Source organism: Lissotriton helveticus, chromosome 8 (assembly GCF_964261635.1).
Source record: "Lissotriton helveticus chromosome 8, aLisHel1.1, whole genome shotgun sequence".
Taxonomy (NCBI): Eukaryota; Metazoa; Chordata; class Amphibia; order Caudata; family Salamandridae; genus Lissotriton; species Lissotriton helveticus.
This window is the reverse complement of record NC_136069.1, coordinates 182,915,680-182,931,183: the sequence shown is the minus strand read 5'-3', so window position 1 is coordinate 182,931,183 and position 15,504 is coordinate 182,915,680. Positions and strand designations below refer to the sequence as shown.

At 49.7% G+C, this 15,504-nt stretch overlaps 1 protein-coding gene across 3 annotated transcripts in view; it reads right to left on the bottom strand.

Moving 5' to 3' along the window:
• The window catches only part of VPS26C (VPS26 endosomal protein sorting factor C), a 331,601-nt gene extending 316,529 nt beyond the window's left edge, over positions 1-15,072 (bottom strand). For 2 of the 3 annotated variants that reach the window (XM_078656855.1, XM_078656858.1), the window contains exon 1: positions 14,913-15,054. In XM_078656855.1, coding sequence (XP_078512981.1) covers positions 14,913-14,969 — 57 coding nt within the window. In that variant the 5' untranslated portion in view covers positions 14,970-15,054. Of the gene's footprint in view, positions 1-14,912 lie in introns of all 3 variants that reach the window. The other variant, XM_078656856.1, reaches the window with a different exon arrangement.
• Between the last annotated feature and the right edge of the window lie 432 nt (positions 15,073-15,504).

The following is a 15,504-nucleotide window of genomic DNA, read 5'->3' as shown; positions in this document are numbered from 1 at the left end:
CCCCTGGGGCCGGGCGTGGCCAAGATGGCGACGGAGTAAGACGTCTTTGAGAGTCTCTCCGGCGCCGACCTCCGCTTAGCCTTGCCCAGCACCTGGAGCGCCGTTCGAGCGGCACCCCTACTGCCTGCTGGACAGCCCGAAGAGGCGGAGAGCGGTCCGGTGAAGAGCGCTTGGCCGGCGGGAGCTCAGAAGCAGCAAACGGCCACCCGACGACCTGAGGCCCTGTGATCCCCGGCCCTGAGTGGTGAGACGGGCCGGCCCCACTGCATCGATTCAGGGGTGAGCGGAGGCGGGCCGCGCGCAAACGATTCCCCGGAGCCCCCGGATTTGCGGATCCCCCCCGACTGAGAGCACTGCCTTCGACCCTGTGGGGGCGGCGTTACCCGGGACCTCTGCTGCAGGCGGGAGACGAGTGCTGTCTGCCGAGGGTGGCGACAACGGTGGCTCCGTTCTCCCACCCTCTCCGCTCCTGGCCTACCCAGGTGTGGGGGCTAACCTGCTGATGATCTTGGCGGAGAGACGGCTCGGGCGTGGAGAGCGCCCGGTGAGGCCTGCCTGCTTGTGCTTCGCCTGAGCGGCCGGTCGCGGCGGAAGACGCCACCATTTGCGAACCCGACCTGCAGGCCTGATTGACGCAGGGGCGGTGGAGAAGGACCTCGGCTGAAATCTCTCAACGGAGGGGGTCAGCCGGCTCCCCTGAGTACCGGCCTGGACTGTTTTTGCTGCTGGTGGCCTAGTGACTGGGAGGCCCTACGGACTCAGCCACAAAATCGAGGCAGGTGGGGAGGAAGACGGAGTTGGCTCCCGGCCTGCTAGCGAGGGGGAGCGGACCTGGCGCCATCCGGGCCGCCATTCCGCAGCCACGAGAGACCGGCCTCGTCGCCTACGAGGCCTTAAGAAGTGGCGGCACTCAACGCTAACACACCCGGAGAGTGGTAGTACCGGGGGTAATTTCTGGATCTGGCCGGCTGTCCTCCTGTCTCTGACGCTATTTACAAGGTGACCTGCACCACACCTTGCATTGCTCCAGGACCACCGCTGTCTCGAGGGAGTGGGCAGCTCACTGAGGCCATAATGTCTACGTCCCTACGCAAGGGGAAGCCCGGCAAGGAGGTGCCGCAGAGAGGGGCTCAACAACCAGCGTCCCCTGGGACCAGTGCGTCCTCCGGACAATCCGACGATGAGGCTCCCGCCACCAAGGCCTTTATGAAGGAACTCTTTGCCGCCATCAAGGACGACATCTCAGAACTTCGTGCGCAACTAGCCTCTGACCTCCGCGAGGTGCGACGGGATGTCGACAGCATTGGAGAGAGGGTGGCCACCCTGGAAGATCATGACCTCGGCACGGATAATGATCTGCACCAACTGCAGCAGGAGGTTCTCCGACTCACGGAACAAAACCTGGATCTCCAGGCCCACACCGAGGACTTAGAGACCCGCTCCCGCCGGAATAACATCCGCATCCGGGCGGTGCCGTGGGATGGAGAGGCGGGGGACCTGCGAGGTTACGTGGAGGCGCTCTTCCTACAAGTTCTTGATGAGGCGGACGTTACCGCCATCAGAATGGACAGAGTCCACAGGGTTGGCCTACCCAAACGAGGAGGGGGGCCGCCCCCCGACATTCTAGTGTACGTCCACGACTTTCAGCTGAAGGAACGCATCCTCCGGAAGGCTCGGGACATCCCTTCTATACAATTCCGTGATCATCGACCCCAGTTGTTTCAGGATTTGGCGGCATCCACTCTCCAGAAGCGGCGGGAATTTCGGCCTGTCACCTCTCGCCTCCGGGAACAATCTATATCCTACTCCTGGGGCCATCCCTTCCGTCTCATCTTTCGATGGCAGAACAGACTGGTACAGGTGCTGTCACTTCAGGCTGCCAAGGACATCTTGGGCATTGACGACGAGACTCCGGAACCCATGGACGAAGACGCACCATCGAGGCGGAGGCGCCGATCATCATCTTGGCAGAGAGTGGGGCGAGATAGGAACCTGGGTCGGCCTGATCGTCCGACCAGCTTGCAGGAACGGGGGGCGGCGGTTGCCTCCGTTACACCTGTAACGATGTCTTCAACGCAAGGTAGCTCTGGGGCGGCTTGAGCCTTGGACTTCAGCTGTTGGCGCCGGAGGGGCCCTCCACCTTCAGGTACTGTGGGTAACCTGTACTTTTTGGGAAGACACCACAGACCGGCCTTAAGAGGACTCATCCCTTGGGCCCTTTCCCCACGAGAGAGACAACTACGTTTACCCTACGTGGAATCTAGATGGTTTATTTGTCCACCTGTGAGGTTTTTTGGGGTTGGGGGAGTTGAATGCGGGAGGGGTTGTTGAGGGGGAGGTGGGGTTGGGGGTTGGGATGTTCGGGTGGGTTGTTCGGGGGGGGTGGTGATGACAGGAATGCTTGGATTGTTGTGCGTGCTGAATCTGCTGGGGAGCTCTTTCCTTGTCCCGAGAAGTTGGGGTACTGCGGAGGTTATAGACCGTTTCTTGACTCTGCTGGCCCCGAATTCGGGAGGCTCTTGACTAACCCCAAAAGGGGGAGCGGAACTGGGTGCTGCGGAAGGAGGTGGTGAGGAATGTTGGCGGGAGGGACGCTGAGATTTGGAGGGGCTGGAGGACTGGGGCTGGGATGCTGGCTGGTACGAGGAGGCGAGCGGATGGGATGAATGCTACGCGGGTGAATCTGCTCTGTTTCAATGCCACTTAATATTGCTACTTGGAATGTGAAGGGCCTGAACTCTCCGCAGAAGTGCCAGAAAGTTTGGAAATACCTGACTGATCATCAGCTAGATGTGGTGGGCCTACAGGAAACCCACTTGGCGCGCAAGGATGAGCTCCGTCTTAAGCACAGGCACGTTCCTCTTATTTATAGGTCCTCGGCCTCCACCAAACATAGAGGGGTGGCCCTTATGTTTCGAGCGGCCCTTCATTTTCAACCTATGGGGATGCAGAGTGACAGGGAGGGCCGCTGGCTGATGGTCAAAGGGTTACTGTGCGAAAGGCTTTGTACGTTTGTGGTGGTGTATGCTCCTAATTCGGGGCAAAATAGTTTTCTCCAGGATCTGCTGCGTAGAGTTGAGAACTTTGTCGAGGGTCATTTGATTTTCCTAGGAGATTTTAACTTGGTGTGGGACAAAACCCTGGATAGTTCAGGTACTCTTAGAGCCACACAGAGTAGGATTGGTGACATGGGTCCCGAGCCTACACTTTCTTCTCTGCTGTCCATCGCTCCTATTCCCGTCTAGACCATATCTTTCTAAGCCAGGCCCTTCGGGGCGATGTCCGCGACTCCAGCATATTTCCACTCTCTGTCTCAGACCACAGTCTGCTGGTCCTTGGGTTGAGCTGGTCGGCGAGGGGAGACGGGCTACGCAAATGGTATTTCCCAGCTGCCTTACTCCGAGATGACACTTCATGTAAGGCATTGCGGACGGCCATCCGGGATTTTCTGGCTCTTAACCCCGTATCGGACACCTCCATCTTCAATACTTGGGATGCCTGCAAGGCTTCCCTAAGGGGCACATGGCTTGCCCTAAACGCTAATCTTAACAAATTGCGGAGGGCGGAACGGGAGAAGCTAGAGGCGGAGCTTGCCTCCCTGGAATCAGCGCATAAATTGAACCCCTCCCGACTCACCCTTCGCCCCCTTACGGCGTTCCGGGGGAAACTGAGGGCCCACTACAACAACAGGGAGGAATTTACTCTACTACGGCTGCGACACATTTCATATGCGCAGGGAGACAAGGTAGGGAGACATTTAGCCCGTCAGCTTCGAGACAAACGAGAAAGAGAATATATTGGGGGCATGCGGGACGGGACGTGTGACCCACTCCATCGGGACGAGGAAAAGGCGGCCTTGTTTGGCCGTTTTTATGCTGCCCTCTACAGAAGCGATGACCTTGATCCTGAAGCGCAAAGGAGATATCTAGCAGACTTATCACTACCTCAAGTCTCTACTGACCGAAACAAACTCTTAACGGCCCCCTTCTCCCGAGAGGAAGTACTAGATGCCATCAAAGTACCTGAAACCTCACAAGGCGCCGGGGCCGGATGGGTACACCGCCCTTTTTAGGTCTCGCCTGTCGATGCGCATGCGCATCGAGCAAGCGAGACTATGGGGGCTTATCCACTCTTTATCCACTGCAAGGAATCGTGGCGATTCCTTGCAGTGCCCGTGACTTTTAAGCTCAATGCGCATGCGCATTGAGCTTAAAAGCGCGTGCACGTCCGTCTTGTTTTACCCGCTCCGCCCCCTCCCCTTCCCGCTGTGTACCATTTCTCCTCCCCCCTCCCCTCTCCTCCGTCCGTCTTGTTTGTTTAATTTAACCCGCTCCGCCCCCTCCCCTTCCCGCCGTGTCGCATTTCTCCTCCCCCCTCCCCTCTCTTCCCTCCGTCTCGTTTGTTTAATTTAACCCGCTCCGCCCCCTCCCCTTCCCGCCGTGTCGCATTTCTCCTCCCCCCTCCCCTCTCTTCCCTCCGTCTCGTTTGTTTATTTTACCCGCTCCGCCCCCTCCCGAGTTAGCCCACTGCTCTCTTCCCAGCTCTGAAGATCATCCTCGGCAAAAGAGCCGCCGACCCGCAGCCAGCATCAATGCGGTACAGACCTAGGACTATGCTGGTAAGTACTGGCCTCCGGTGCAAATGCTTGTTAAATTTCTAATAAATAGCATCCGAAATATGTGTTTTTGTGAAAAATTGCAGCTTCTAGACCACGAGAGGATGAATTGTTTGTTTAGCAAGCGCTTTCACTTTTGAATTACAGAGCTGGGAGTGGCAGAGCTGACTGCTGAGCATAAGAAGTGAGATCTCGCCTTCTTTTCATTAACACAGGATTCACGTCAGAAACACCCCCTCACCTCCACTCCCATCCCTTGCCTCACGTCTCCCAGCACTGCAAGTACGGCTAGGGCTCGGTCCCCTTCCTGTTGTGCTCATCCTGATGCTTAGCTCCACTGCCTGCACACACCCTCCACCATGTTGCTTTTACTTTAACCCACACGCTGACCCTCGTGTTGTTTCTATATCCCCCCCCCCCGAACAATGCTGTAAATAATAAAAGGAAACCGTGATCTAAATTAACCTTTTGGCTGCAAGGCATTGCGTTATTTAATCCTTTATTTCATTACAGCTAAATTGTCATGTTCATAAAACCGGAACCTCGACCCCATAACGAGCCAAGCTTCCATCATGTGGGTTCTGCCTCCCTCTAAACGCGATGTGGTGTTTCAGCCCGATCTGCAGTCTTTGGAACTCGGGAACCCGGTTCCAATCTCAGTTTTGGCTCAAACTCTTGAGATTCTGGGCAAATCCCCTAATTTCCTGATGCCTTGAACAATGCATGTGGCCTAGTGTAATGTAACTCTCGCTTACGCAAAGTGCTCTGATCCCTTCTGATCGAATTCACGCTATATTCTACAAACTGCAGAAGACTGCACTAAGGGGTAAAAAAAAAAAACCAAAGCCTCAACATAAGAAAACACGAATAAACACTCGTTGACTGGCCGATTTGTACACAGTGGACCCAGGAAATCGGGACAAATCACAGCTTCCCTACTTAAATTTATAATTTTCAACAGATATTTTGTGTCAGAAACTCCTCCTTTTCCTGCATTAGGTGGAGCCACGCACGTCCAGTGAGAGCCTTCCTGTTGCGCCCTCCCTGCCAATCCTTTCCTTGTCGCAGCCCCCCATGTCCCCCCGTCTCAGCAGCTTGAGCTACGGCAGCAACTTTAAATACTTGCCACACAAGTAGGAAGAGCAGGCCGCATTCCTCCCCCTCACCCTCAACCCCTCACCCTCACTCACTCACCCTCACCCCCTCACTCACCCTCACTCTCACTCATCCTCACTCAACCACCCTCAACCTCACTCACCCTCAACCCCTCACACTCACTCACCCTCAACCCCTCACCCTCACTCACTCACCCTCAACCCCTCACCCTCAAACCCTCACCCTCACTCACCCACCCTCAACCCCTCACCCTCACTCACCCTCAACCCCTCACCCTCACTCACTCACCCTCACTCACCCTCAACCCCTCCCCCTCGACCCCTCCCCCTCAACCCCTCACCCTCACTCACCCTCCCTCACCCTCAACCCCTCACCCTCAAACCCTCACTCACCCTCAACCCCTCACCCTCAACCCCTCACTCACCCTCAACCCCTCACCCTCACCCTCACTCACCCTCAACCCCTCACCCTCACTCACTCACCCTCAACCCCTCACCCTCAACCCCTCACTCACCCTCACTCTCACTCACCCTCACTCAGCCTCAACTACTCCCCCTCACCCTCACTCACCCAAAACCCCTCACTCACCCTCACCCTCACCCTCACTCACCCTCAACACCTCACTCACCCTCACCCTCACTCACCTTCACTCACCCTCAACACCTCACCCTCAACCTCAACCCCTCACCCTCACTCACCCTCACTCACCCTCAACCCCTCACCCTCACTCACCCTCACCCTCACTCACCCTCACCCTCACACAGTGCAATAGTTCTCAGACCATTTCAGTTAGAGCTTTTAGAAATGTTTATGGCTTTTTTTATTTGTAATACTTTAGCATTGGCTACAGGAAACAAAAATGCTAAACATTTACAAAAAAAACCCATAAACAATTCTAAAAACACTAACTCTAATGGTGCGAGACCTATTGCATTTCCAATGCTTGTTTATCAGACCTTCTCCCCCGAGATCTGTGACTACCTGGTTGATCACTTCAACGCGATGGCCGAAACAGGAGGCATCTCTGGCTCTATGGCCGAGGCGGTGATCTCTGTCATTCCTAAGCCCGGGAAGGACCCCTCTAGTTGCTCCTCCTACCGACCGATTGCCCTTTTAAATATCGATGCGAAACTGTATTCAGCTATCATTGCACGGCGCCTCCAGGATCTAATGCCAATCCTCATCCACCCGGATCAATCGGGTTTTATCGCGGGAAGACAGACTCACGATAATTTGCGTCGGGTGATCCATTTGATTGAAAAAGCCAACAGATTCCGCATCCCGGCAGTACTGGTGGGACTAGATACGGAGAAGGCTTTCGATCGGGTGGACTGGGGGTTTTTGTTCCGTACCCTGGCGGCCTTCGGGTTCTCGGATAAATTTATCACGATGATCCGGGCAAACTACAGTACTCCCCGTTCCAGGGTGTCGGTTAACGGCCACTTGTCCCCCTCTTTCTCCCACTCCCGCGGGACCAGACAGGGCTGTCCCCTTTCTCCTCTGCTCTTTGCGCTGAGCATTGAACCACTGGCGTTAGTGGTGAGGGAGCACGAGGGGATTCGGGGCCTCCCCTTCACCGGGGAACAACACAAAATTTCACTCTTCGCGGATGACGTTCTATTGTCCGTGGGGGAGCCAGCTCGCTCGCTCCCACATATCCAGAGGGTCCTATCCGAGTTTGAGGAGGTAGCCGGATTTAAGGTTAACTTTGGGAAGTCGTATATCCTTAACCTTACACTTTCACCTGCTGAAATGGAGCGTGTACGGCTTTTGACCCCCCTGTCCTGGGCGACCAGCTCCCTCTTGTATCTCGGGGTCCACTTGACACCTACCGTAGGGGGCCTATTCTCTGCAAATTTCCCCCCCGATGCTGACGTCCATACGAGCTGACTTAGCCCGCTGGAAGCCCAAGTACATCTCGTGGCTAGGCAGAATACATGCCATCAAGATGGTTCTCCTCCACAAATTTCTTTACCTTTTTCAGGCCCTTCCCATTCCACTAGATCTAGATTTTTTTAGGCTCCGCTTCATCTGGCAGGGCGGGCGAGCCCGTTTCTCCTTTTTTACATTGCGCCGATTACGGTCGGAGGGGGGAGTGGGCCTTCCTGATATGCACTTGTATTATAAGGCTGCACAACTACGAGTCCGTGTAGAATAGTCCCAGCAACTCTCAGAAAAACACTGGCTGCATATGGACAGGAGTGTCGCGGGACGGTCCATATGGGACCTGGCTTGGAAGCCCAAATGAGATAGGCCCAGGAATGCCTATATCAGTACCCCCACTAGCACGGTGCTGAAAGTGTGGGACACACTCTCGGGCGATGACCGCTGGACGACGTTCCCGTCGCCCTTCACCCCCATTCATTTCAACCCGGCCTTCCCCCAGCGTTGCAGGAAGGTCCCTTCCGACTGTGGCGTGAGGGGGGCTGTAGAGCACTTACTCATCTTTTCCACGGTACCGTCCCGCTTACCTTCGCTAATTGCATGAGAGACTATGGGGTTCCTCCGTCTGAACGGTATCACCAGCTCCTCCACTGGGCTACTTCCACCGGGGTGGGTGAGGCGGCCACAAGACTGCCGTCCGCCTTCGAGGCCTTCCTCCTACGCATTGCCACTATGAAAGGAGCCATCTCCTTTCTCTATAAGTTGCTTCTCACCACGGCGGCATCACCCCGCCCACGTTATATGGGACACTGGGAGGAACTGCTCGGAAGAGACATCGCCGATGCAGAATGGGCGGGCCTTTGGCGGGACATCACGGCGCATAACCGCTCTGTGGCACTGCGGGAAGCCCATCGCAAAACAATGATGGACAGGTACTTGTACCCATCCAAACTGCACCGCATCTTTCCGTCCTCATCGGACCGCTGTTGGAGGGGCTGTGGTTTCTTGGGGGATTTCCGCCACATCTGGTGGGACTGCCCGATCATTCGCCCTTACTGGGAGGAGATTTTGTCCCACCTCAAGGACATACTTGGCTATCCAATCTCTGACTTACTAGAACATGTCCTACTCGGGCTTCGAGACCCTGCTGTCGAACACCAGAAGAGGGCCAACAAGCAGATTCTTTGGCTCTGTCTTGGAGCAGCTAAACTCTCCCTTGCGGCAGCATGGAAGAAACCAGCTGCCCCAGCGATTTCCCTCTGGCATGCTAGATTGTGGAGACTCCTGAGTGAGGAACGAGTGGCGGACATCTTTTTGGGCAACTTTAAGAACTTCATCTTCCGCTGGGGCCCTCTGGTCCGATTCCTTTCCCGGGGATTGCCATCAGCAGTCTGCCCTTCCTCAGTGCGCGCGCTCCACCTGTTTCAACTTTAACTGTGCACAAAGTATGTATGTGTGTACGAATGGCTGTCATCACCACGGGGGGTGGGGTGGGAGGGGGGGGGGTTCTTTGTTGGTTGGTCCTGATATGCGACACCCCTGGCACATTTAGAAGGGTTCAGCGATTTGTGTACGAGATTGCCTGCTTCTGATCCGGCTGCCCTCCATAGCAAGATTTAAGACATTGACTTTGGATTTTTTATGCTACACTTCTTTCGAGACTATTCTGACCTACGAGGTGCTTACCTCCGGAGTTACTCTGCCCATATGTAGTCTGCATTGCAGGGGTGTCGCTCATTGTATTGTTTTTTTTTTCCTTCTCCCACTTTGTATTCTGGAAACCGAAAATAAAAATGTTACAAAAAAAAAAAACCCTGGGGCCCGTGCCCTGAAACCGTGGGTACCTACCTGCAACCGGCACCTCTTGGCATGCCCCAGGCTCCATTGACGAACATTGGGCCCAGAGACCGAATTTGGCCTCTGCACCCAGCCACACCAATGCCGCTGGTGGTGCAATCTCTACACTTATCTGACCATTTCCCAGTGTTGGCCCAAAATCCTGAAGACTGGATTTGTAAATTGTGTACTTACCTGTGAAATTGTGGGATTGTGTTCCTCCGATAGGTTAATATTGAACTTTTCGGAAAATGTGCTGTGTCCTCTTTTTAAACTTGAAAACTGCAATATTGCAAAACATATTTTACTGCAACAAAGTATCTTTGGTTCTAAGTAATAAACATACAAAAAGTAATATTTTTACAAACAATTTGTCTCGGATTAAGTCATTGAGTGTTTGTAATCATTTCTTGACTGAGTGCATTCAACAAATGCTTAACACAACCCTCTGATAAGCCTAACTGCTCGACCACACTACCACAAAGAGAACATTATAATGATCTACTTCAGCCTCTGTGGAGCCACTGGACTCTGTGCACGCTTTGGTATAGTATATACAGAGCCAGCTTCCTACAATACATCATTGGATTTTTACTGCACTGTGATGTGGTGTTCTTTAATGAGGTGTGTTTTCAACTCTTTTTTAATTCAAGCAGCATGCAGGCTGTCCTTATGGCTATAGGTATGTGGTTCTGGATCATGTATGCATAGATGGAAAAGGCCTGCTGGCTTGTTTTTTCTTTTTTCCATTTCTTAGTCACTAGTCTGATGGTGGCATGGCTGCAGGCGTTCAGAGAGCCTCTACAAAAGGTGAACTTGTTCACAAGATAAGGGTGGTACTAGTTATGATGGCATTGAAAATAATGTCGCTGATTTTGAAGATGGTACAGGCTGTCAAGGGGAACCAATTGAGTTCCATCAGGATGGCAGTAATATGATAACATTTATTCCAGTCTTGGATGAGGAAGAGGTGTGGCGCCGCGGCTAGGTCAACTGACTCCAGAATCTGGAGATCGCGGTTCGATCCCCGGCACCGGCAGCAGATTAGCCCAGCACCATGTGACTCTGAGCAATAGCTTACTTAAATCTTCCCGACGGCCTCCAGCGCCTAGAGACCCTTACGGGCGATTGTGCGTTCTGCTGTGTGTTGGATGAATGTAAAGGGAACCAGTGTGGAGTCTGGGAGGCCATGAAGTAGGATGTTATCATTATCCAGATGCATGAGTACAAGGGCCTAAACAGCAGTAGAAATGGTTTCACTTTCCTTAGAAGAAATAACTGGTACTGGACTGCCTTTGTTCTTTGTTTTTATGTCAATGCATTTCTTGAGTGTGAGATTGTGTCCAATATAAATCCAAATAACTTGACATTAGAGGAAAATTGGGCTTTGAAGCCATCAAGGCTCATGTTATCGAAGAAACTATTTTGCCTTTTGTTCTTGGCAAATAACAAAAATACTGTCTTGGTTAGGTTGAGCTTTTGATAGGTGCTGGACATGCAGGTGTGGGTAAAGTACAGGCATTGGATATCTGGAGGAGAGGAGGCTTTCATATCGCCGGCATATTGGTGGTTCTTACTGCTGTTATCTTTGAGTAGTGCTCGATGGATTCCCATATAAAGGCTAAAGATGATAGAAGAGAGTACGGAACCGTGGGGGGCTGTGCAGATGATTGGAATATTTTGGGACCTGGAGTTGCCCGTGTGTACAACCACGTATCAATTGAAAAGGCAGGAGGAGCACCAGTGAAGGACATTGCCAGTGAATTCCATTGGAGACTCCAGGGTGTGAATGAGAATTGGATGGTTGACTCTTCATGGCAGTTGAGGTCTAGCTCTATATATTTGGCAGTAGTAATCTTTATCTGTGGTCAGGAGGGTATTGTCTTTGAGGTGTAAGGTAGTGGTTTCAATGACACTGCAATCTGAAGCCAGATTGGTAGTCATGAAAGAGATGGTTAGCACTGATGTGATCTTGGTGTTGAGCACAGACTGATTTTTTTAATGATCTTTCCTTGGCTTTACAACTTGGAAACATCCACTCAAGACCTTGTTTCTCATTCCCCAAAAGATCTAGCAAACATTGTGAGCCTTGGGCTGCTCACAGTCCTTCGATCTAATCTTGTGAGAAACCCCTTTTAATTTTCCTAACCTAACATCAAAATCCACTGAGAACCTCTATACCCAACCTTCTTCTTAAACACTGTTCACCATGTTGATGAACAAGATATGGTCAGGGTGACTAGGGTCAAAAATGATTTTGAGGTTATTCTGCTAATCCCATCATAGGAGACAAGACCCATCTTTAGCCACATAGACTACACCTTCAATCTTGCTCCCACTAATCCAATTGCACATCAAACTCTACAACCACTTCTACAGACTTTATGCAACAAGCAAACATCTTTACCATGGATATTCTTAATGTCAACCCAGGAAATCTGGCCAATTATTACCCATGTGGGACGATCCTTAATCTCCCATCACCCTTACCTCACCACCATTCACCCTATATTTTCTACATGTGGCATTATTATGATTCCACTGAACAGACAAAATATGTAATATTCACAAACTCAAAAAACAACAGTCACAATTTTCTTTGCACCAAACCCAGCTTAGCACTCTTGAGAAAAATTTGCTTTCTTGCTACCATGGCAGGACAGTTTATTACATATGCAATATCGAATCTACTTTCACATCTAAAACAGGACTCACCCTCCTTTTAAGGATCATCAGACCCATCCTTTGTCCCCTTCACAAATTGTGCTTTGTGCTGTTCTTTATTTTTGACTCGCCACCCGTACTCTGGCACAAGTTTAAAACTATCATCTTTGGATTACACAGTCAGATCCTTCAAGTAGGCAACTCCTTGTTTTATTCTTCTCGCTATTTAACACCTTTCTCCGAAATAGAATGTTCAGTAGAAATTAACTTGTTCTATATATTCCTATTGTTGGTCTTCTCGATAAGTTGATCAATGCTCTAAGTACAAAGTGAAGTAAACAGCTTAGTTTATTAGTAACAAGAAGAAATGTCTTCCTGCTACACCATTTGAGCAGCAACTGACGGACCACAAAACGTTCTCATGTAGTGTTCTAAGCCACCTACATGGCACATTCCACGGTCTCAACACATCCTAAGAGGTCTTCAGATTGACGGGTTAGTAATATGGGTCGGAGGGAATCTGTTCATTATTCTGGGTAGGCACTAGTTGGTTCGCTTTTTTCTGGGATTCATCATCCCTCCAACTGTACACAGCTGCCAGACTAGCCCCAGCATACACAAAACAACCTTCCATTACATTACAATATTATCTCAGCCACACTCACTCTTCAAAGTACCAGTTAAATCAGGTTTGGAAATGCATCATGCAAGATGCAATGAACCAGTACAATAATTCAAATCGGTATGAAGACATGAGCCAGTCCTTCAGCATATAGTAGCAAGGCGATTCAAGATGGAAACCCGAAAGGCTGTGACACCGAGCCTGCCCTGTACAGTGACATACAAGCTAGTCGAGGAAGAGACCAGCCTAGAATAAAACATACTAGTTAATTCCAGCATAAGTGTGGATCTTTCAGAAAGACTGCGTGGCATAAGGTAAATAAAGGCCCTTCAGCTACATGTGAGCAATTAGGTCACACTGCTAGGAGTCGTGGTGGAAGGGGTATACCCTCAGAACAATAACAAACCAAGAAACAAAATGATCTCACTAGACGTGTGCCAGAAGGTGCACAGAGGAAGAATATCAAAAAACCTGAGCTTAATGGCAGGCCGCACAAAATTGGCACACTCTAGAATGTGATCGGTTTGCCTATTTAGTATAGGATAATCTTCTTTTGACAGTGTGGCAATCTTTTCTGACATATTTAAGTATGGGTCTTGGTAGCCCAGTTGGGTTCATGTATATTGGATCCTCTTCTCAGTTTGGCTTCTCTAGCTCGGATTGATCCTAAGTAGACTAAATGCCAAATCTTTTACGGGTCATGGTTAGGGAACTTGAAAGGTGGTGGAACTGGAGGATAATACAATATTTAACTTCTAAACTTACAGGGACTGAGAAAACAAAAGTATCGAAAATGTAAAATACAGACTGGTCAACACAGATTAAACAGAAACCCAGAATCTATCAAGAAGTATTCCTGGGACATAGAAAACTAGATTTTTTTCTAGCACAGTTCCACATATACGCCATTCGCAAAAAGTATTTTCCAACGTTTTGCAAGGAAAAAAAATGAAGAAAACACAATCTTCCTGAGACAAACAGGCACACATTTTCATCATCATAAGGTGAAAAAGGTACTCATTGAAGACGGCAGTTGAATATTTTACAGAAAACACCCTCTTAAGGCAAAGGGCAAAACATTAAATTGCATCCTCTATTACATGCCACTATGTCTTCTGTACTTACTTTGATAATATTGATGTTACTCCAACAATAGTAATCAGAAATGTCATGACTATAAATATTTTAGTGCCTTGGAATGACCAATCCTACTTCGACAACAAATATTGTAATTTCAATTCACTTTAGTGCAATGGTAGCCAGTGATGCCAATTTAAAGGTTTGCTTTGTGCTAATAGCAAGAGCTCAGCTGAATATAACTGGAATGCCGATTCGCTAACGCTGGTTTTGCACTTTCTTCACACCTAGTGGGTTGTGATTACAAGTGGAAAACGCCACATAGACGTGGTAACGTTCACAAAAGCAGTTTCCTCTCCTTAATCCCATTTTTAGAGCAATTCGCTTTTGTACTCCCATTTAGCACCAAGCTCTAAAAAACTGCATCACAAGAAAAATAGTGCTCATAGTTTGAAAATGTTTACGCAGTTTGCTCCCGTTAATCCCATCTTTAGAAGTAATCTAATGTGTACTCCCATTTAGCACCAACCTCTAAAAAACTGCATCACAACAGAAAAAGTGCTCATAATTTGTAAAATTGTACAACTCTATACAAAGGGTACACACAGAACGAGAACTGTGTATAATAAAGTAAAATGGGCCATGTTTAGAGACACGGCATGAGTTGAGAGAAATGCAATGTAGCGTTAATATGACAGCAGGTCCAAAAATGCTTCATAAATAAAATTCTGCCATGTTTATTAGGGTCAAGGTAACTAAACTGCATTTTCAGATAAACGCTTCAAACATTCCGCATAACATGCTTCAACATTTACACCCGTGTGGAAGACATAAAGTCTAAATCAACGTGGCCCGCTTAAGATATAACGGACTGTAAATTCTCCTGCACTGAGCGTCGATAACACAGAAGATATATCTTAATAAACGGACGCTTCTGGAACTCAAAGTATCAGCGGTTACCGTGAGCGACAGTAAAAAGTGTAAAGATAAGAGCGCAGCTGTTGTGATTACACCCTTCTAGAAAGATTTCTGCAGGCGAGGGGAACATATGAAGTACTTTCAGTTTGGTCTTTCCCCGCTCCCGGGTGCCCAGCTTACCCCTTCATGGTACACTTTATTCGCCCGCTTGATCTTAATGTCCAGCACCGTCCCCATCGCACTCTGAGGGGTGTGGAGAGCGGCAACCAGATGTGCTGAACACAAAACTGTCAAGACCTGTCAATATCAGCAGACTCCAAAATCAAGTGATCATATGATCACGTGAGAAGTCACGTGCAAGCATAACCATTAAATAGAAGAAACATTAGGTTAAAAAGGCAGCCATTTTGGAATGTATATGTTTAGCCTCAATACATGGATGCCTTTAAGAAAATGTAGGTTATATTTGATATTCGCTGCCAGCAATGAACGCGAATCTTCTAGAAAATCAAAAGATTGAAATGCACTAAGAAATTGTGTGAACATTCTCAAATAAACATAGCAAATTCTAAACAGGAAGACAGCGGAACTGTTGTTCTAGTGGAGACGCTGCGTTCGTTATAACTGAGACCTACCAACGCACGTCTTACGATACCGATAAACGGTCTCACAATATTAGCATTTTTAGTTTATTTTGAATCAAAGTCCCGTTTATTGACGCAGTCTACTTTTTAACTTTTAACTGTATCCCGGTGACGTTGCGAAAACACTG